The 24,073-nt window shown below is 41.5% G+C and overlaps 1 protein-coding gene across 2 annotated transcripts in view; it reads right to left on the reverse strand.

Moving 5' to 3' along the window:
* Window positions 1-478: 478 nt before the first annotated feature.
* Window positions 479-24,073, reverse strand: part of LOC128742811 (integrator complex subunit 2) — a 106,679-nt gene continuing 83,084 nt past the window's right edge. For both annotated transcript variants that reach the window (XM_053839282.1, XM_053839283.1), the window contains one exon: window positions 479-907. In XM_053839282.1, coding sequence (XP_053695257.1) covers window positions 603-907 — 305 coding nt within the window. In that variant the 3' untranslated portion in view covers window positions 479-602. The remainder of the gene's footprint in view (window positions 908-24,073) is intronic.

The following is a 24,073-nucleotide window of genomic DNA, read 5'->3' on the forward strand; positions in this document are numbered from 1 at the left end:
GGCCTGGCACCCCACCCCCTCTAGCTTCGCCAATGTTTGTTTGTTGGGTTAATCTTAGTAGCCCTTAACCATTGTTCTCCACTCATTTCCACTACATTGTAAAAATAGCCAATTTTCTAAAAGTGTTATGGCTTCGTTCACCGGAACACTGGGGAACAAAGCCGTTACGTCAAATGATATCATGATTTCCTCAGCTCTAATGTACCTGAGGTATTCAAATTTTCAATGAAGTCTCTTATGCTCTCAACCGATCGGCTGGGAAACTTCTTTGGCATAACTTGAAATTCTTTGACTAGCCACTTTGCTACATTTTCGGTTGGGGATCCTACTGCAGACATAATTTCCCTCATTTTATTACCAAGTTTGTGGATTTTTAGAAGGCCCTTTATTCTCGGGAGAACAGGGTTAGAAATACGAACAAAAGTATGCCATTCGAAAAAAAGAATAAAATTAGACAAAAACTACGCTCAGTCTTGGATCGATTTTTTTTATTGATTTTACACCTCTTTTGTGCAGTAAGCAAAAATAAAGCAAATGTTTTGTTGATGCAAATAAACGATAGTTTAATAAGTTAATAGTTTAAACTGCCACCTGACAATTATTCAATATACTTTGGGATGGAGAACAGATTCATCAATGATCTTTTTGTACGCTTCTTTCACATCATCAACTAACAGCTGCGCGTATTGGGAACGTTTACTTTGAGATCGCACTTTTGCTTCTGGTCCAAGATAAAGTGTAGGAAGTGACGCCGACCGACCTAATGCAGATTGTGACTGTGCAATACGTCCAAGTTGTAAAAGGAACATAATACATTCCTCTATGAGTGGAGGGAATGCCTCTGCAAATCGAGCTATGCTTGGTAGAACTGTTCGAAACATTTCAATCCGTGTGTCACCAGAAAGTACTGAAAAGGAAAATAAGTTAAATCTATTAAATGATGTCTCTATTAATGATAACTTTGCTTAATTTGTTAAATGTGTTAGCACTATGCATAGAAACTGGAAAATACAGGGTGATTTTTTTGTGGTAACCGATGTCAAATAATACAAATACGAAAATAAATTACAAACTGAGTATTGCGGAGAATCTCCCTTTTTAGACTCCCACGCGAAAATTATTAGCGTGATTATTTTCTGCGTTTCCCACATATGCTTGCAATTTAGTAATTTGAACCATCAGTTTTTCATTATTGCCTCCCCACTGCACCCCGCGGAGCCCGGCCTGCTTGACATGTATATTTTCAATGTAATTGGTAAGTACAAAATAATTTTTATTAAAACACTAGCTGGCCCGAAAAACTTCGTATTGCCATAAATTAAACTGTGTTGTACATAAATCCTGAATTTGAATGAATTTTGGCTGGCAAATCAGTGAACATGTGCAAATATGTCACCTCTGTTTTCTAACTCCTATCTCTACCTCCACGAGGTGCCGGCTGGGGTACGATAGCCAAAGTTGCACACCCGGTGGTACGCAACCTTGGTTGTCGTATGCAGACAGAGAAGGTGGAACACTCGCCGTGTGGTTTCCGGCTACCTAATCATGCAGTTCGGCGCAGGTTTTTCGGAGGGCGCGGCTGCGGGGTGTGGGCATACCGGGAAAGAGTTATTTTCTTAGCTGGCTTAGCACACAGAGAGAGAGAGAGAGAGAGAGAGAGAGAGAGAGAGAGAGAGAGAGAGACTCTTAATCGGTCTGTTTTACACAATCTGCTGTTACGCCCTTTGGTGGTAGGTGCTGAATTGTACGTTTGGGCAAAAATTGAGCCACGGGACCTGATCCTACCGGGAGTCGGCAAATCAGGAGCCCCTAAGTCAAGGTCTAACTCCGTGCCGATGACTGAATGGCTGGAGGGGTGAAAACATGCCAGTCGCGTACGGAGTGCTTTGGGCATCTTGTCCCTACTGTGCCATGCGGGGCTCTGGTACGGTCGATCTTTGTTGTCCCTTGCGTTTCGTGGGAACAGCATAGTAGTCCTGCCCAATTTCCCTTATGGGTTTTACGCCAAGCGCGTTCTGGCCAACATAATTGGCTTCGCTTACAATTTGCTGCCTGATCTGTGTTGGAGATTGTTTGTGCATATACTCCGCTAGTCAAATAGTTAGAGTCGCACAAATAAATCTTCAACACAAACGGGCAGCAATGGCTCTGTCACCATCGCATTGGTTCAGGGGCCATATTTTCGCAAGGGGTACTTTCATTCGACGGATATTGGAAACCAGAACATTACTGTTTTCAGCAAGACTGGTATGACAAATCCTCGTTTGATGCCCAGGGCATGCATATTGTTGCATAGGTCAATAAATGCATGCCTTATCTCTGAGTTGACTACTCGAGATATGCAGTCACAGTAGAACTCGTCGTGGATGATGTCCATAGGCGCTATGTCTACTGTTCTGCATACTTACCACACGATGAACCGTCTCCCAGCGACGATTTAAAAAATGTGGTGAGATACTGCCAATCTAATGGGCTTCCGCTCATTGTAGGCAGTGATGCCAATGCCCATCACATCATTTGGGGCAGCTCGGATATCAATCTGAGAGGCTCTGATTTGATGGAATATTTGAGTAGTACCAACATTGGAATACTCAACATTTGGCAATTGTCCAACTTTCATACGAGCTGGTAGAGAGGAAGTGTTAGATATAACACTCTGCTCTAACAGGATCAGTCGTGAGTTGGCACAATGGCATGTTTCAAATGAGACACCAATATCTGATCATTGCTTTATATATTTTGATCATTTGAGTGTCTCCTTGAACGCTGCTACCTTTCGCAATCCGAGATTTTCTGACTGGGAACTCTTTGAGGAGGAACTAACAACGAAATTTCAAGTATTCGAACCGACGATTGAGTCATCGATCGACTTGGATGTGGCTGTAGATGTCACAACATCTTTTATTGCGGAATCTTTTGAAGTAGCTTGCCCGCTAAAAACTATTAAAACGACTAGAGGAACACCATGGTGGAACTCTCATCTCGCGGAACTAAAGAAACGATGCAGGAGAGCCTGGAATAGATGTCGTAGGAATGGCGTGGAGCCTTTCAAGCAGGCCCGGAAAGCCTATGCAAAGGCTCTACGATCTTCAGCACGCACGAGCTGGCACAGGTTATGTAGCAACGTTTCCAGTTTCGGCGAGGCAAGTCGACTTAATAAAATACTGTCAAAATCGAAAGATTATCAGGTTAATAACATTCGAAGTTCGAACGGTGAATACTGTTCGAATGACAATGAAATCCTTTTATATTTTATATATCTCTTTTATAGTCACTTTCCGGGCTGTGTGGAACCTGAAGTTCGAAACGATCCAGAAATCGTTTTAGGTGGCTTAGACTCATGGGCTTTTGCTCGGAGACTTGTCACAACTGAAGCGATTGAGTGGGCCGTGAACAGCTTCTCTCCGTACAAATCTCCTGGAACAGATGGAATATACCCTATCCTACTGCAGAAAGGATTCAAGTACTTCAAACACATTCTGAGAAGGATGTTTGTGTGTAGTGTTGCTATTGGGTACATCCCAACTCAATGGCGTGAAATAACCATTAAGTTTATTCCTAAGGTGGACGCGCGACATACGAGAAAGCAAAAAGTTTTAGACCAATCAGTCTAACGTCTTTCTTGCTTAAATCACTTGAGCGGATTGTTGATCACCACATCCGCGAAACAAGCTTTGTAGAAGTTCCTCTGCTAAGCACAACATGCTTATCAAAGTGGCAAGTCTACAACCACTTTATTACATGATGTGGTGGATAAAATCGAGGTTGCTTTTTCACAAAAGGAATCTTGCTTAGGACCTTTTTTGGATATTGAAGGCGCGTTTAATAACGTATCTTTCGCTTCCATTTTGGAGGCTGCTCGTTATCATAATGTGCCTTCAATAATCATAAAGTGGATAGAACAAATGCTTAGTAACCGAATGCTTTTTTCGTCCTTACGGCAAGCAAGCATTTGGAAGCAAAGTGTTTGTGGATGTCCACAAGGTGGCGTTCTCTCGCCTCTTTTATGACCTTGTGACGGATGGCCTACTGAGGAAACTCAATGGTCTAGGCTATCCGTCATATGGTTTTGCGGATGACTATCTCATCCTAGTAGTTGGAAAGTGCATAAGCACATTATTTAACTTAATGCAGCAGGCACTACGCGTCGTGGAAACGTGGTGCCGAGAAACTGCACTTTGGTAAATCCGAGCAAAACATCTATCGTCTTATTTTCAAGTCGTAGAAATACCAATGGAGCTCGCGCTCTGTGCTTTTACGATTCGGATGTTGATGTTGTGAACGAAGTGGGTTGATTCTCAACTCCAAGCTTGACTGGTCCACAAATATTGATTTCCGTATTAAACAAGCGTGCATGGCCTTTGGGCAATGTAGACGAGCAATTGGCAACTCTTGGGGGCTTAAACCCAAATACATACACTGGTTATACACGGTCGTTGTCAGACCAATACTGGCGTATGGTTGTGTTGTATGGTGGCAGAGAGGGGAAGTTGTGACTGTCCAGACAAAGCTAAACCATCTTCAAAGGATGTGTTTAATGGCAATGTCTGGTGCATTTACTACAACTCCTATTGCCGCCCTAGAAGCTATTTTCAATATTAAACCTCTACACTTCCACCTGAAGCAAGAGGCACTAATATGCGCTTATCGACTACACGCGATTGGCCTTTGGCAGTCTGTGGACGGTTCCACTGGTCATACTTGATTGTGGTCGCAAATTGTTGCTGAGGACAAGTTTGCCCTTGCTCCTAGCGATGTAACGCTCATGCGTACTTTCCCGTATAGGACTTTCTCAAGTGACTTTCCTCCTAGAGAGGATTGGATGTCAGGCTACATGGAAAGGAAAATTTCCGACTATGTGGTCTGTTATACCGATGGTTCCTTGTACGAAGGTCGCGCGGGTACTGGTGTTTACTGCCGTGAGCTGGAATTGGAGGAATCCTATTCGTTGGGTAGTTACTGCACCGTTTTTCAAGCTGAAATCTTTGCAATTATGTGCGGAGCTCAGTTTGCACTTCAGAAAGAACTGATAGGCAAGATTATCTACTTCTGTTCTGACAGTCAAGCCGCTATAAAAGCCCTTTGTGCGGCTAATTCTAAATCTAAAACAGTCATCCCCTACCACACCCAATTAGAAGAACTAAGCATTCTAAATGCCGTTCATCTGGTTTGGGTTCCTGGCCATTCTGGTATAACCGGAAATGAATGGGCTGATGAACTAGCAAGATCTGGAGCAGAAAAGTCGGTTTTCGGACCGGAACCTGCTTTACCAATTGCGGCATGTTAGATAAAACAAAAGATTCGATCTTGGTTTTCATCTGAACATGTACGTTATTGGGAAAATCTTGAAACTTGTCGTCAAACGAAAAGTTTCATTGTTAAGCCTTGTGAGAAGGTTGCGAAATTTCTTTGCGAAACACTCGAAGGTAAATTGCAGTATTCTTGTCAGATCACTGACTGGTCACTGCAGACTAAATTATCATATGGCTACGATTCAGCGAGCTGAATCGTTTCATTGTAATTTATGTGAATCCGACTACGGTACACCATATCACGTAATTTGCAACTGTCCTGCAGTAGCACAATTGCGTCATAGGATCTTTGGATCCTACGTCTTAAATGAATCGGATTTTAGGAAACTAAAATTACGAGACATTTTGATGTTTCTTACCGAAAGCGGTATTGAGCTATAAGCTCTTATTTATCCTGAGTATACCCCCCAGGGGGTGTACTTTTGATAACTGAACTACCAAGGATTGCAGTATCCCCTCGGGGGTACAAAAATCTCTCGGTATATATATATGTTTGTGTTTGTCCAAATTCCTCATCCACCTCTTCATATTCCTCCTGTTTTCCTTCCCATCCTCATCAGGTAAATGATGACACGGGCAAGATGGGCAAGGCACAAATCTTCCACATGATTGTGAGGAACGTGCTGCTCGAGCCTGCTGATACCTGGTACCTGTACATAAATCCTGAATCTCGGATGACCTTTATCACAATCTCGAATTTTGCAAGTTTCTAAGGAGCTCATGGATGTTTTATTATACAAATTTTCCTGATAAAATAAAGCGGATAGCATTTAAATATTCGCCATCATTAAAAACCATTTCGCCGAAGACCATTTTGCGGAACACCAATTCTCGGCTGACCATAAAGCGGAATATAGAGTTTCGCAGAATACCATTTCGCGAAAAACCTTACGCGGGATGTATCATTTTATGGAAAATCTTTTCGTAGAAAGTACTATTTCACTGGGGTGACCCAACTGAAGGAAAGTAATAGAGGTCAGTAGATCTAGGAAAATAAATAAACCTAGATAGTGATCTCTACGGGGGGCTACGGGGGAAGTAATGATCGTACCAATGCGCAGTATAGCGAACGAAGACAAAACGGATCGAAGTTGCCTGTTAGCTTTTGAGATAATCTCTTCAAAGTGCAAACGAAAGGTGAGAGCACAGTCCAGATTCACTCCCTGGTCACGAATATGATTAACCCGTTGCAGCGTATGACCCAGAATAGAGTAATTAAAGGTAATCGGGTTCAGTTTGCGGTAAAACAACATAACACTGCATTTGTTTACACTGATTGTTAACAAATTATTCGTACACCACGCCTCAAATAGGTCAACCAGCTGCTGCAATCTCAAACAGTCAAGTGTGGTTTTTATTGGCAGGCATATCTTAACATCGTCCGTGTAAAACAGACGACATCCAGCAGGTAGCAGTATAGAGAGCTCGTTGATGAATAGTGTGAAAACCAAAGGGCCCAAGTTGCTTCCTTGTGGAACCCCTGATAGATTACAAAACAGTTCCGATTCTACCGAACCGATTTTGACGCATAAACTACGGTCAATGAGATAAGACCTCATCCATCTGATAATAGCAACAGAAATTCCAAGTTTCTTCATACGATTCAACAATATCGCGTGATCAACACGATCCAAGGCAGCTTTTAAGTCTGTATATATAACATCCACTTGCGCATTTTCCTCCATGACGTTTGGGCAGAACGAGACAAACTGGGTTAGATTAGTGGCAACTGATCTTCTAGGGAAATATCCATGCTAATCAACGGATAAGTACTGCGAACTGCACTTTCGAGCAGGCATAAAGTGATGTGATACCCCGATAGTTTTCCACGTTCCTCTTATCTCCTTTATTGTGCACGGGAAACATGATAGATTTTTTCAATGATTCAGGGAATACATTCTGTCGGAGAGAAGTTTCGAATAACAACGACAGTGGGCGAACAATAGCTGCAGCACATTTCTTCAGAACACAAGAAAGAATTCCGTCAGATCCAGCAGCGAACGAATATTTGAACTTTTTGACCGCGGTTGATCATTTATATGGAATATATTCAAGTTGATTGCATCACATGAAGTATCTCTGATTGCAGAGGCAGTCTGCATTTCCGAAGCAATAGAAGTGTTAAAAGAATTCTTGAAATGTGTGAGTGGCAGTGAGTGGCAAAGAGCTCGCCTTTTTCCACGGCACACAGTGGGGCAGATTGAGCCGGCGCTCGGACAAAACCTCATAACTTCTTTCATATGCTTCGTAGAGCTTTATTGTCTTCAGCAACATTGTTTGTTATAAAATTTCGCATCTTTTTGTAAATTTTAAGTAGTTTTATTTTCATTCCTATAGATGGCGTTGAAGTCTAACTTTTTAAATAATGACTTTAGAAATATTGTGTCTTCAGAAAAGTTGTTTGTCCTGTAAAGTTACGTAAAGTTACTGAACATACCAAAATTGTAGGACTTACGGGAATCAAGTTATAAATATTTTAAATATCCAAACACCTTTTTATCAGAATGCAGTAAAAATTGGTAGTCAGACGACCTCCTATACAAATTATCACAATCTGTATATCAAGAGTAATTTAGTAATATTATTCTGGTATAGGGTATATCAACCATTTGTGGACCTTTCTATAAATTATTTTGAACTCGTAACGCTAAGCACCCAACCGATGGCACTTACAATATTAGTAACTTTCGAATAAGCCTAAATATAACAATTTATACTGCAAATCTTTAAATTTTACATATTTTTTAAAACAGATTGAAATGTCCATTTTCCTTTCATGGACCCTTGTAGTTTACAATAGAATAACGACCGAGTCCATTAAATGAATTCTAGTGTATTTTGCATGGAGAGGGTCCGCTAATGGCATTGTGAACCATATAATGGACCTTCAAACCTTCCTGCAAACACGTGTCAACATATTCGACTCAAAATAAACAAAATGGATGCTAGTTCAATCGAGTTGAAAGTCTATCCGAACATATTCTACTGCCAATTTGACTTGAAAGAGAGCTAATTGGGATATAGCTGTTAAGTGGTCGCCTTTCCAATGTCCTAAATGCCCCTTATCGACTCCAATGTATCTCATAACGATAATAAAGTTGTGTCTTATTTACACAAGCATGACTATTCAACGTACAGCAGGAATGAACTTCGCACTGGCGCGCGCATTTACTACTTTGTAGCCGAAAATACCGAAAAACATGCATTCGCAAAACTTGAATATCTCCGAACATCGCAACTAGTAGCAGCTAATTTTTTGCTTATTACTAGTTAACACCTTGAATGTTGATTTGATGGTAGTGTCAGAGCGGAAATCTGTGGAAATCCTTTTCTACACACTATTGAAAATTGACAAAAATAACAATTTTTTTTGTTCTACAGCACTTCGTCAGAACAAAACCTACTAGTAAAAAATCTGTCTTAATATCACCTAAACTATTAGTTTATAATCCCTTTAATGTGAATTGTCTTTTAAAAGTATAGAATTTTAAGCAGCATGGTAGCTAGATGCTAAAAGATTAAACGATATTTATTTTTTCATTTTCCAAATTTTTTTTACACTGTGTTTCACCTTCTTTAATGCCTATTGAAAAAACACTTATTAAAACAATTTATGCATATTTCTTATAGTTTCTATGTCTACTATACGCAGAATATTAGGTTTGACGGAATATCTCAAATAAAATTTTTGAGGTTTTGTCCGAGCTTTTTCGGGTTCTGCCCCATAGTGCGGCAGTGTTCGCACAGACGGTACCGTCATCCGGGGCGAGATACTGCCAAAAAAGCATATATTTTTGTTCTTTAGCTCAGTATACACACAATTTAGGAACTAAGTTGATTGCAAACCTGTCAATATATATTAAATTGTTCAATTAACAACTACCGTAGAGATGGTTTAGTAACAATGAAACCTAATTTTACTGGAAGTGCATGAACTTTGGCCTAATCTCACCCCTTCTAGGGGGTGACATTGCACAGTGGTCCAGGAGACAATTTTAGGCGGAAATTAAGGTTTCTAGCCTAAAATTGAGCTTCCAGACAAAACTTGTGTTCGACAAAGTTGTTGCATGCAGAAAGGCGCTCATTTGTGTGCTATCAAATTTTAGGGTGGTTCTTATTTTCAAAAAAATCGAAAATCTAACTTTTTTATTTCGAAAAATAGAAGTAAACATTGTTCGTCAAAGTTGTAGAGCTGTTAATTTTATGCAATTTAAAAAAAAAATTTTTGTTGTATCTCTGAAATTGACTGATTTGGAGCCTTTTTCCTGAATCGATTTAGGGTGACTCTTAAAAAAACGGTTTTTTCGTTGTAACTTTTTAATAGCGAAATTCTCGCAAAAGTTGTCTTCAGATGACTTTTAGAACTCTTTAAGACAAAAATTTTGCAGCATAGAGCGTGCTTATCTATTGAGCCAATCATGAGTAATTAGCATTTTTATTTATAAAATACGCCTTTTTCAAATGTTGATATCTTTAGTGGGGGCAAACGAAAAAAATATTTTTTGATGGCATTTTAAAGAACATACTTTGCTCTTTACTATATAAACGACTTGAAGATATGTTATTTTTTTATCTCGAATAAATTAAATTTGAAAACATCAAGTTTTACATATAATTCAACGCTTTTGAATCTATATTTGAACGCAAGTATGAGCTAGCGAGTACTAAATCGCATAAAGATGGGTTTTTTGGTTCAAACATTATTCCAGTGTGACAAAAAATTACCTTTCTTCACTATTTCTTTTATTGAAAACATCGGCAATGCTTCGTTTTTTAGCAACTAGTCTAGGCATCTATGTTTCGTGACTTTTTTGAACAGCGTGATTTTTTACAGAAATACCCATAAAAATTCCAAAATTATCAGAATTATCAAACACTTTTATTGATTTATTTATCTGCTTCAATTGTGGCCTGATTATTGTATGCGGTTGTTTATGCGCTTATTTACTTGAAAAGTGCTAAAGATGTCAAATACCGCAGAGAAACCATTCGTTCAGGCCTTACAGAACAATTGGGGATTAGCGGATAAGCAAACCTAGCTAGAAGGAGAAAACTCCAATTCTGGAAACATTGGCAGCCGTTTTTAAGAGACAAAAAAGTTGTTGCCAATTGGTATTGCTGACGCCAGAGGGGCATCTGCTGAATCCACCCCAAGTTCCTGGTCGAACTACCGGGAACCGCGTAGGGGCTGGGCTCTCACGACCTCTTTTCAGGCTAGCTGTGAAAAGCACGAAGGCTCTCAGAGTTGGCTCCGGGTCTACTTTTCAATCAAGGAATCAAAATCTCACCACTTACTACTCACAGAACTATTTTTATTAAAAAGTCTACAAACTCACTGTGCTCATTTTCACGTGGTCGGTCGATCATTCAGTTAACGATGACAAATTCATGACGTACTACGGCGGACTGCGAATGTTGTGTGGAATCGGAGAGCAGCTTCGTGATCCTATTGACTCAAACAACCTTTCCCAGCTGAGATTCAAGCATACGATGACTGACTTTTTGGACCAGCGTCTTACATCGGGGGTACATGGGAGGCGCATTCAGTATCTCAAATTAATTGAAATACTGAAAATCAATAGTTTCAAACATTAATACATAAACAACCGCATACAATAATCAGGCCACAATTGAGGCAGATAAATAAATCAATAAAAGTGTTTGATTTAGTAATTTTTTATGGGTATTTCTGTAAAAAATCACGCTGTTCAAAAAAGTCACGAAACATAGATGCCTAGACTAGTTGCTAAAAAACGAAGCATTGCCGATGTTTTCAATAAAAGAAATAGTGAAGAAAGGTAATTTTTTGTCACACTGGAATAATGTTTGAACCAAAAAACCCATCTTTATGCGATTTAGTACTCGCTAGCTCATACTTGCGTTCAAATATAGATTCAAAAGCGTTGAATTAAATGTAAAACTTGATGTTTTCAAATTTAATTTATTCGAGATAAAAAAATAACATATCTTCAAGTCGTTTATATAGTAAAGAGCAAAGTATGTTCTTTAAAATGCCATCAAAAAATATTTTTTTCGTTTGCCCCCACTAAAGATATCAACATTTGAAAAAGGCGTATTTTATAAATAAAAATGCTAATTACTCATGATTGGCTCAATAGATAAGCACGCTCTATGCTGCAAAATTTTTGTCTTAAAGAGTTCTAAAAGTCATCTGAAGACAACTTTTGCGAGAATTTCGCTATTAAAAAGTTACAACGAAAAAACCGTTTTTTTAAGAGTCACCCTAAATCGATTCAGGAAAAAGGCTCCAAATCAGTCAATTTCAGAGATACAACAAAAAATTTTTTTTTTAAATTGCATAAAATTAACAGCTCTACAACTTTGACGAACAATGTTTACTTCTATTTTTCGAAATAAAAAAGTTAGATTTTCGATTTTTTTGAAAATAAGAACCACCCTAAAATTTGATAGCACACAAATGAGCGCCTTTCTGCATGCAACAACTTTGTCGAACACAAGTTTTGTCTGGAAGCTCAATTTTAGGCTAGAAACCTTAATTTCCGCCTAAAATTGTCTCCTGGACCACTGTGCATTGTGCCAAAAACATAAAGTTAGGCTAAAAACCCAAACATGAACATTAGCATGTTTATAAACAATACACATAAATATCAGTATAACCCTCTAACGGGCAGCACCGTAAAAACGATGCGATCAAGCTGATGACTATTTTATCATGAAAGTACGTACAAAAAACCTTAAGTTCTGATTTTCATGCAAAAATAATTATCTGGAGGAGCGCCAGATAACAAAAAGTCCAGTTTCTCTTTTTCTTTTTTCATGTCTAACGCTCCGCCCAGATATTTTTTCAATTGAAATATATTACAAAATTAAAATAATGCATAAAATTTACTCACAGAAAAACTTTTTAGGTCTATCATTTTGTTCTAGATGTCCTTTTCCTTCAAAAGTAAAAAAGGGAATATTCGCGCAATAATTATTTTCGGAATTTTTCGAAATTTTTGATTTTGAAAACTTCTGAGTGCATGGTCAATGTTATAATATTAGTATCAAAATGTCAAGAAATCTGTTCTGAACACATTTTGGATATTGCCAATTAAAAACAAATTTCGTATGCGGCTCTGGAGCTCCAAAAGTAAAGGCCGTCTACAGACGGTCTTACCCGTTAGAGGGATAAAGTAGTTCACATGGGGCCGTCCATGAACTAAGTGGACTATTACGGGCAGGAGGTCGGCCAAAAACAACGCATCATACAAAAAGTATGAACGAAAATAACCCGGAGAGGTCTGAAATAACTAAAAATGAGTTCGTAGTCAATGGACAGCCTTTATATAGCCAGTAGCGTTTCTAGGGTTAACAAGGGGGTGATATATGAAGGGGTATATCCTAAGGGGGCATACCTATTTGATCATTTAACAAAAGTAACCATTACTTCGTTCGTGAGCCCGCGGCCGCAGAACATGTGGCCTATCCCACCCCCTCCCCCCTCCTTAAAACTGGCAGTTTATACACGGTATAATATATTCGTCTTACATTAGAGTGTTTATTCAAAGTATCTGAAATTTCCAGAGAAAAAGTAAAAATTAGTTTAAATTGTTTAGCAGACCTATGCACAGTGGTCCAATCAGCGAAATTCGTGATCGTGTGATATTGCGCCTAAACGTGAGGTTTTTCGCATATAGTATCTTTAGGAACATTTCTTGGTATAACAAGCCCCTTCTTGTGAGAGAAATCTTTAGGCGATTAATTCCCTAAACTGTTTTGTCCCTTAACTGTTTTGAAGGGCCTGTTCATGAATAACGCTTCATAGACAATTTCCATGACGAGATACAAGTATGGTGTCTTTGACAAAGTTGTTTGTATTAATATTTACTACAACTTTGCCGAAAGTACTAAACCTGTATCTCGAATATACAAGAAAATAAATCTCTTATCTCACTATTAAGGGAATTAATCACCTAAAGATTTCTCTCACAAGAAGGGGCTTGTTATACCAACAAATGTTCCTAAAGATACTATATGCGAAAAACCTCACGTTTAGGCGCAATATCACACGATCACGAATTTCGCTGATTGGACCACTGTGCTATGATGCCGTTTGCTCCAAAATGGATGATGCAATCTAATCTGTCAAAATATTGTGCTCAATAGTACCGAATGTGAGTGTGCCGGTCATTAAGACTGTCGCAGTGGCCCTTTAACCCAATGCCCTTCTGGCATACAAAAAAAAAAGAGTGTGCCGGTGTATACTGACGTATTTTTGTTCTGTATGTGAAATCCACAAATTGGATCGATCATTATGGCTTGGCACAATCTCACCCCCGTGAAGCTCGAAAAGTACAAAGTTTCGAAAAATATTATTTTCGTAATCAAAACTTATCCAACGCATAATAACCTTTCGATACCTTGTAAATGTTTGTTTATATACCTTCAAGATAGCAAGTTGATGCGATTTCTTGTTTGCGTTGGTTTATGCGGGACATTTTTTACAAGCATTATTTCAGCGTATTTTTGATCGCGAACTTTGAAACCCTGTTTAGACTAAATAATTTGCTAATATTATCTGTGTTCCATTCTAAGTTATGAAGAAATATGTTATGTTCATCATCATTTTGAATTTAGGTCGCCAGTTTCTATAGATATAATAAATTTTCACAAATAAACATGTTTGGTTTTTGGCACAATCTCACCCCGGATGGCGGTACCTAGAAACATGTTTACAGGCAGTCCTGTCTCATTTTTCTTGAAATTCACGAACGACCAGAATGACCAGAAGGATTCCTGCGCAAGTTGGATTCCATTCGTAAAGTGTTCCTTTTGTACGAGACTAGATTATAAGTTCGGTAATTGTTGCTGGCTATGTTAAACTGTCGCTTAGAGAATGGACATCGAAGCTTACTATATTTTCGTAGAGCGGAAGATCTAAGGCGCTTCAAAAATCGCAAATGAGCATCGCCCCACGCTGGTTTACGACGTGGTCTACGAGTGGGAACACAATCGGAGATCAGGTGTTTCATGCTTTGGGTGAAGTGACAAACAGCATTGTTAACATTCGCAAAACATTCGAGGCAACTCCAATCGACTCGACCGATTACTTCGGCTAAGGCAGAAAAATTTGCTCTTCGAGAGTCCAAGTCACTTGCGACGACAATATCTTCAAATTCAAAGGAGACTGGCAGGTCCACTATCACTTCAACAGCGAGATGATCAGCGACAAGTGGAACTACCGGGTCAACAACTCCATGGACTGAGCAAAACGAGGTTGCAGATTCGTTGCCCAAAACAAGATCAAGCAGGCGTGAGTTTCTGTTGACCGCCGTATTTATCTGCGTTAGACCATGCAGATAGAAACCGTCTAAAAGAGCATCGATCGCAAGCTGTCAACCACAGGCGGTGCATGCCCAGAAAAGCTCCAAACAAGACCAGATTGATTATAATCGCCGAATAATAGCGTGAAATCCGAAAGGCTGAGGTCTGAGTAAACCGCCTCGATGGAACTGATATGATCCTTAATGCTGTTCAGATCCCCTTTGCGATCTGGGGGAAGGTAGATAACTCCTACGCTCATTGTGTGACCAGGTAACTTAACTCTTATCCATTTTTGTTCGAGTGTATTGCATATGGGGGAAGGATCGCTGGAAGCACTTAGCCTCGTTGAGACCGCAATTAGCACGCCACCACCGCGTCATTTGTTGCTATTGTGTGAACTCCGATCACAACGAAATACCGTAATAATCGCCGAACAACTGCGCTGAGTAGATTTTCTCGTCGAGCCACGTTTCGGTAAGAACGATGATGTCGAAGTTTGATTCAGCCACAGCAATAGTCATCTATTTTGTTCCGCAATCCCCGTACATTTTGATAAAACACCAACAAGCCCTTTCTCACAGTGCTACGCGTGAGTGTAGTATGCTCCGTGGGAGATGGTAGAGGTGTGAAGCCGCTTGAATTTTGAGATACTTCAGGCAAAATACCGTCACCGGATGATAAGTAGTTGCCTGAGTCTGCGGGCAGGAAGACCCCTCCTCCGGTTCCAACCGCAGGACCGGGACGACGGTCACGAACGCTGGCGGTGGGAGGCTCGACTGGGTCGCACGAATGAGGGGCTTCCGAAATATTGTACACGTTGCGTCCCGGAAGAGATGATCCAGCAGCTAGGTGGTTACATCGATCGGTGTGAAAAGCTAAAATCCGAAAAGCAGTCAGGAAGCGATGGAAGTTCATAAGCATTGCGGTGCTTGCCAGATATCACGGGTTGGAAGACCCCGACCCGAAAGCCGAACCCAGGACCGAGACCACTAATAGGAACAGTGACAACGAAAGGAACGACCGGGTCGGGGAGGGGCTTCCATGATGCATCAGGTATCAGCATCTTTGGCTCGAGCAGCACGTTCCTCACAATCATGTGGAAGATTTGAAGATTTGTGCCTTTCCCATCTTGCCCATGTCATCATTTGCCTGTTGAGGACGGGAACAGGAGGAATAGGAAGGGGTGGATGAGGAATTTGGACAAACACAAACATATATATATACCGAGAGATTTCTGTACCCCCGAGGGGATACTGCAATCCTTGGTAGTTCAGTTATCAAAAGTACACCCCCTGGGGGGTATACTCATGATAAATAAGAGCTTATAGCTCAATACCGATTTCGGTAAGAAACATCAAAATGACTCGTAATTTTAGTTTCCTAAAATCCGATTCATTTAAGACGTAGGATCCAAAGATCCTATGACGCAATTGTGCTACTGCAGGACAGTTGCAAATTACATGATATAGTGTACCTTAGTCGGATTCACATAAATTACAATGAAACCATACGACATATGATAATTTAGTCTGCAGTGACCAGTCAGTGATCTGACAAGAATACTGCAATTTACCTTCGAGTGTTGTACAAGAAATTTCGCAACCTTCTCACAAGGCTTAACAATGAAACTTTTCGTTTGACGACAAGTTTCAAGATTTACCCAATAACGTACATGTTCAGATGAAAACCAAGATCGAATCTTTTGTTTTATCCAGCATGCCGCAATTGGTAAAGCAGATTCCGGTCCGAAAACCGACTTTTCTGCTCCAGATCTTATACTTATACCAGAATGGCCAGGAACCCAAACCAGATGAACGGCATTTAGAATACTTAGTTCTTCTAATTGGGTGTAACAGGCGATGACTGTTTTAGATTTAGAATTAGCCGCACAAAGGGCTTTTATAGCGGCTTGACTGTCAGAACAGAAGTAGATAATCTTGCCTATCAGTTCTTTCTGAAGTGCAAACTGAGCTCCGCACATAATTGCAAAGATTTCAGCTTGAAAAACGGTGCAGTAACTACCCAGCGAATAGGATTCCTCCAATTCCAGCTCACGGCAGTAAACCCCAGCACCCGCGCGACATTACTTACTTACTTAGGCTTGCCGTCCTAAGACAAAGCCTGTTAAACAAAGTTTCTCCATGTAACTCGGTTGAGGGCTACCGCTCTCCAATTCCTCGAACACCGGGTACTCTCCGCCAGATCTCGCTCCACCTGGTCTAACCATCTTGCTTGCTGCGCTCCTGGTCGTCTTGTTCCTACCGGATTTGAGGCGAACACCATCTTTGCAGGGTAGTTGTCCGGCATTCTTGCAACATGCCCTGCCCATCGTATCCGTCAAGCTTCAGCTACCTTCTGGATACTGGGTTCGCCATAGAGCTGTGCGAGTTCATGGTACATCCTCCGCCTCCATACTCCGTTCTCCTGTACACCGCCGAAAATCGTTCTTAGCACTCGTCGTTCGAAAACTCCGAGCACTCGCAGGTCCTCCTCGAGCATTGTCCATGTTTCATGCCCGTAGAGAACAACCGGTCTAATAAGCGTCTTATACAGGGTACACTTTGTACGGGGACTTAGTCTGCTCGACCGCAATTGCTTGTGGAGCCCATAGTAAGCACGACTTCCGCTGATAATACGCCTCCGAATCTCACGGCTGGTATCATTGTCCGCCGTTACCAGTGAGCCAAGGTAGACAAACTCATCGACTACCTCAAACTCATCGCCGTCGATCAATATACTACTGCCCAAGCGGTGCCGTTCGGCCTCGGTTCCGCTGGCCAGCATGTACTTTGTTTTAGACGTATTTACCTTTAACCCAATCTTTTCTGCTTCGCGCTTTAGTCTAGTGTACTGTTCAGCCACCGCCATAGATGTTCTGCCGATAATATCCATGTCATCGGCAAAGCAGACGAATTGATTAGATTTGTTGAATATCGTGCCCCGCGTGTTGATATCCGCTCGGTTCATAACACCTTGTAGCGCTATGTTGAACAGCAGGCATAAAAGACCATCACCTTGACGAAGCCCTCTGTGTGATTCGAATGAACTTGACAATCCACCCGAAATCCGAACACAGCACTGTGTACCATCCATCGTAGATTTAATCAGTTTGATGGGCTTCCTGGGGAAGCTGTTCTCGTCCATGATTTTCCATAGCTCTTTCCGGTCGATGGTATCATATGCGGCTTTGAAGTCAACGAATAAATGATGCGAACCCGCGTGCCCTTCGTACAAGGAACCATCGGTATAACAGACCACATAGTCGGAAATTTTCCTTTCCATGTAGCCTGACATCCACTCCTCTCTAGGAGGAAAATCACTTGAGAAAGTCCTATACGGGAAAGTACGCATGAGCGTTACATCGCTAGGAGCAAGGGCAAACTTGTCCTCAGCAACAATTTGCGACCACAATCGAGTATGACCAGTGGAACCGTCCACAGACTGCCAAAGGCCAATCGCGTGTAGTCGATAAGCGCATATTAGTGCCTCTTGCTTCAGGTGGAAGTGTAGAGGTTTAATATTGAAAATAGCTTCTAGGGCGACAGTAGGAATTGTAGTAAATGCACCAGACATGCCATTAAACACATCCTTTGAAGATGGTTTAGCTTTGTCTGGACAGTCACAACTTCCCCTCTCTGCCACCATACAAGACAACCATACGCCAGTATTGGTCTGACACTGGCCATGCACACTTTTATAATTCGGAAATCAATATTTGTGGACCAGTCAAGCTTGGAGTTGAGAATCAACCCCACGTACTTCACCTCGTTCACAACATCAACATCCGAATCGTAAAAGCGCAGAGCGCGAGCTTCATTGGTATTTCTACGACTTGAAAATAAGACGATAGATGTTTTGCTCGGATTTACCGAAAGTGCAGTTTCTCGGCACCACGTTTCCACGACGCGTAGTGCCTGCTGCATTAAGTCAAATAATGTGCTTATGCACTTTCTAACTACTAGGATGAGATAGTCATCCGCAAAACCATATGACGGATAGCCTAGACCATTGAGTTTCCTCAGAAGCCATCCGCCACAAGGTTCCATAAAAGAGGCGAGAGAACGCCACCTTGTGGACATCCACAAACACTTTGCTTCCAAATACTTGCTTGCCGTAAGGACGAAAAAAGCAATCGGTTACTAAGCGTTTGTTCTATCCACTTTATGATTATTGAGGGCACATTATGATAACGAGCAGCCTCCAAAATGAAAGCGAAAGATACGTTATTAAACGCGCCTTCAATATCCAAAAAAGGTCCTAAGCAAGATTCCTTTTGTGAAAAAGCAACCTCGATTTTATCCACATCATGTAATATAAGTGTAAGTGTAATGTAAGTGGTTGTAGATTTGCCACTTTGATAAGCATGTTGTGCTGAATGAAGAGGAACTTCTACAAAGCTTGTTTCGCGGATGTGGTGATCAACAATCCGCTCAAGTGATTTAAGCAAGAAAGACGTTAGACTGATTGGTCTAAAACTTTTTGCTTTCTCGTATGTCGCGCGTCCACCTTTAGGAATAAACTTAATGGTTATTTCACGCCATTGAGTTGCGATGTACCCAATAGCAATACTACACACAAACATCCTTCTCAGAATGTGTTTGAAGTACTTGAATCCTTTCGGCAGTAGAATAGGGTACATTCCATCTGTTCCAGGAGATTTGTACGGAGAGAAGCTGTTCACGGCCCACTCAATCGCTTCAGTTGTGACAAGTCTCCGAGCAAAAGCTCATGAGTCTAAGCCACCTAAAACGATTTCTGGATCGTTTCAGGTTCCAGCCCGGAAAGTGACTATAAAAGAGACATTCCAGGATTTCATTGCCATTCGAACAGTTTCCCGTTTGAACTTCGAATGTTACTTATTTTTTTATTATTTATTTATTATTATTAAAGTCAACAGGTAAAACATCACCCCAATGAAAGAGCTAACTACACAACTACAGATAAATTATACTACAAGCAAATATACAACATAAATCAACATAAAACACGTCTAAAACTACACTTATTTGTTTCTCGTGATACATTAAAATTAAATACATAGTAACATGTGTTGAAAATACGAGACATACCACGTACTGGCTCATGTAAGCCATAATTTGTTCTTGCTGCAGTAACGTTGAGAAACGAATGAGATCGAAGACTACGGCGACGTATATTGATATCCAGCATGCTGAGCAGTGTAGAGGAATCAATATTACCCTGCAGAAGACCACCAATAAAACATGCTTTTGCCACATTTCGTCTCTCCTCTAGTAAATCCAAGTTGATGAGCATACAACGACTTTTATAGCTGGGTAGGTTCAATGGAGCCGTCTATCTAAGATGACGTAAAGCGAAGCGGATGAATTTTCGCTGAATAGCCTCGACGCGTTGAGTTTCATTTTGGTAATACGGGGACCAGACAACCGACGCATATTCCAGCACAGGTCGCACAATTGAGCAATATAATGTCTTTAGGCAATAGATATCCTTGAACTTTTTCGCAAAGCGAAATAAGAAGCCCAGCTGTGAAGAAGCTTTAGTCACTACGTATGAGATGTGGTCCTTGAATGTTACTTTAGTGTCCAGCAGAATTCCCAAATCCTTCGCTGTGGATTTACGGTGCAAACGTGCGCCTTCTATGACATAGTCAAAGTGAAAGAGTGAGCGTTTTCGGCCAAATGAGATTACCGAGCACTTAGATACATTTAGCGATAAACGATTGATTCGACACCATTCAGCGAAGACTTCCAACTGTTTCTGCAGAAAGACTGTGTCTTGGGGCTCCTGTATCGTATGGTAAAGTTTCAAATCGTCAGCATACGGGAGTTTCAGGCATTTTAAGATAAAGTTCACATCGTTCATGTACAGTAGGAATAAAAACGGCCCTAGGTGGCTTCCTTGTGGAACACCAGAACAAACTGGAAATGGCGATGAAATGTGATCACTGATTTTTACAGACATGCTTCGTCCGCTAAGGTATGATAGAAGCCAGAGAAGCATATGTTCATTCATGCCAAGTCGTTCAATAACCCTGATAATCTTTCGATTTTGACAGTATTTTATTAAGTCGACTTGCCTCGCCGAAACTGGACCTGTGCCAGCTCGTGCGTGCTGAAGATCGTAAAGCCTTTGCATAGGCTTTCCGGGCCTGCTTGAAAGGCTCCACGCCATTCCTGCGACATCTATTCCAGGCTCTCCTGCATCGTTTCTTTAGTTCCGCGAGATGAGAGTTCCACCATGGTGTTCCTCTAGTCGTTTTAATAGTTTTTAGCGGACAGGCTATTTCAAAAACTTCCGCAATAAAAGATGTTGTGACATCTACAGCCACATCCAAGTCGATCGATGACTCAATCGTCGGTTCGAATCCTTGAAATTTCGTCGCCAGTTCCTCCTCAAAGAGTTCCCAGTCGGAAAATCTCGGATTGCGAAATGTTGCAGCGTTCAAGAAGACACCCAAATGATCAAAATATATAAAGCAATGATCAGATATTGGTGTCTCATTTGAAACATGCCATTGTGCCAACTCATGACTGATCCTGTTAGAGCAGAGTGTTATATCTAACACTTCCTCTCTACCAGCTCGTATGAAAGTTGGACAATTGCCAATGTTGAGTATTCCAAGGTTGATACTACTCGAATATTCCGTCAAATCAGAGCCTCTCAGATTGATATCCGAGCTGCCCCAAATGATGTGATGGACATTGGCATCACTGCCTACAATGAGCGGAAGCCCATTAGATTGACAGTATCTCACCACATTTCTGAAATCGTCGCTGGGAGACGGTTCATCGTGTGGTAAGTATGCAGAACAGTAGACATAGCGCCTACGGACGTCATCCACGACGAGTTCTACTGTGACTGCACAAATATCTCGAGTAGTCAACTCAGAGATAAGGCATGCACTTATTGATCTATGCAACAATATGCATGCCTTGGGCATCAAACGAGGATTTGTCATACCAGTTTTGCTGCAGCAAATTGTAAGCGAAGCCAATTACCAATAGTGCCAGAACGCACTTGGCGTAAAACCCATAAGGGAAATTGGGCAGGAATCCTATGTTGTTCCCACGAAACGCATGGGACAACAAAGATCGACCGTACCAGCCCCGTATGCCCCGCATGGCACAGTTGGGACAAGATGCCCAAAGCACTCCGTTCGCGACTGGCATGTTTTCACCCCTCCAGCCATTCAGTCATCGGCACGGAGTCAGACCTTGACTAAGGGCTCCTGATTTGGCGACTCGCACGACAGGATCAGGTCCCGTGGCTCAATTTTTGCCTAAACATAAAATTCGGCACCAACCGCCAAAGGGCATAACTGCAGATTGTGTAAAACAGACCGATTGAGAGTCTCTTACTCTCTGCGCTAAGCCAACTGAGAAAATAACTATCTCCCGGCGTGCCCACACGCCCTCCGAAAAATCAGCGCCGAACTGCATGATTAGGTAGCCGGAAACCACACGGCGAGTGTTCCACCTTCTCTGGCTGCCGTACCCCAGCCGGCACCTCGTGGAGATAGAGATAGGAGTTAGAAAACAGAGGTGATATATTTGCACATGTTCACTCATTTGCCGGCTCCGATAAGCAGTCAGCAAGCGATGGGAGTTCATAAGCATTGCGGTACTTGCCAGATATCACGGGTTGGAAGACCCCTACCCGAAAGCCGAACCCAGGACCGAGTCCACTAACAGGAACATTGGCAACGAAAGGCACGACTGGGTCGGGGGGATGAGGGGCTTCCATGATGCATGGTGTAGCGCGTCTCGGTGGGGAACTGGGACTCTCAGTTGTGAAGTGAACCATCTTGCAGCAGAGTGAGTAGAATGACGAGCAGGGCAGTGTTTCCTATCATCAGCAGCAGGCACGACTGTGACGGGGGGATCAGGGGCATCCATAATGCCTGTTAAAGGGAGTCCCGAATCAGCAATTGAAGAGTCACTCGAGCGTATGAATGAAGTCAACATATTGTCAGAAGTGCGCGCACTCCGATCGCCACGAACTACAATCATTTTCGAAGAGTCGGTTAAACAGCTTCGGGTAGATTTATCCCCAACATCGATCCAACGTATCTGTTTTTTGGCATGTCCCGAAATAATAAGCCCGTTGGCCGGGAAGAAGCCGTTAGTGCAAGTTGCTTGAGATGTGGGTTCAATTCCATTTTGAATGACACAAACGTAGTTTCGATGAATCAGATCCTTTTGGAACCAAACGAGCGATCTCAAAAGTATCATCATCATTAAGATTGAGACAGCGAGATACTACTTTAGTAACATCAGCATTTGTTATTGCCGGTAAGAAACCAGACAAATAAGGCCACCACTTTGCTGGACGGGGGGTAAGAGTGATAGAAGCAACCGACAAATCCGTAAAGTCGATCGTGCTAGTGCCACGGTCTGCTGAATCACGTACAGCTTTATCACTATCAGCGCGCCGACGTTTAACACCCAGTTTCGGCCAGGATGTAATAGTTTCGGCCTGCTCATTTCGATTTTGCGTTAGACGATCAACTTTTTCGCTCAAAGATCCAACTGTTTCTACTAGCTGTTGGAATTGAGTCGATATGGCAACATTCATCGGCTGATTCGACACGCAATTCAATTTATCAGCCAGATAGGCACGAATGCTTCTACCGTTCAATTCTACTTTGCAGGCCGGGTAAATAAATATAGCTTTGCCCTGGGCGAACAGCTCTTTGTGTGCGCGGCCGTTAAATCAACAGTACTGCTGACCGATGTGAAAATACGAATCACAGAAGCCGCTACGCACGGGCTCCAGATCATTGATAGGTAGCTGACATTCTCCGCAGAGTTTTTTATCCATATTGCTGTCGGGTGCTTCCACTTATAACAAAAGAACCGCATTCAAAGCGCTCGTTCGTCTGCAACTATTAGCGATCAAAAACACTGTCGAATTTGGGACCACAGTCAATGATACCGATAAAACTTCACTATGAGCGGGTAGATAATTGTTCAAATAGTAGGATTCCACGAAAATTAGAATAGAAACAAGCGTTTTACATCAAAAATAATTCAAAAATTCACTTCAATAAATAATCGTTACAACGTAAACAAATAACAAGGTTGTCGTGTATGTATAGGAGCCCTCCCCCCACTATTGAAGGAGGAGGGATCATAATTCCCCTCCTAAAGAGGGGAGGGGTCTCAATTCACCATAGAAAAAAATTTGCCTGCAAAAACACCCACATGCTAAATTTGGTTCCATTTGCTTGATTAGTTCTGGAGTTATGAGGAAATTTGTAAAACTTCACTATGAGCGGGTAGATAATTGTTCAAATAGTAGGATTCCACGAAAATTAAAATAGAAACAAGCGTTTTACATCAAAAATAATTCAAAAATTCACTTTAATAAATAATCGTTACAACGTAAACAAATGACAAGGTTGTCGTGTATGTATAGGAGCCCTCCCCCCACTATTGAAGGAGGAGGGATCATAATTCCCCTCCTAAAGAGGGGAAGGGTCTCAATTCACC

The sequence above is a fragment of the Sabethes cyaneus genome, chromosome 3 (genome assembly GCF_943734655.1).
Source record: "Sabethes cyaneus chromosome 3, idSabCyanKW18_F2, whole genome shotgun sequence".
Classification (NCBI taxonomy): Eukaryota; Metazoa; Arthropoda; class Insecta; order Diptera; family Culicidae; genus Sabethes; species Sabethes cyaneus.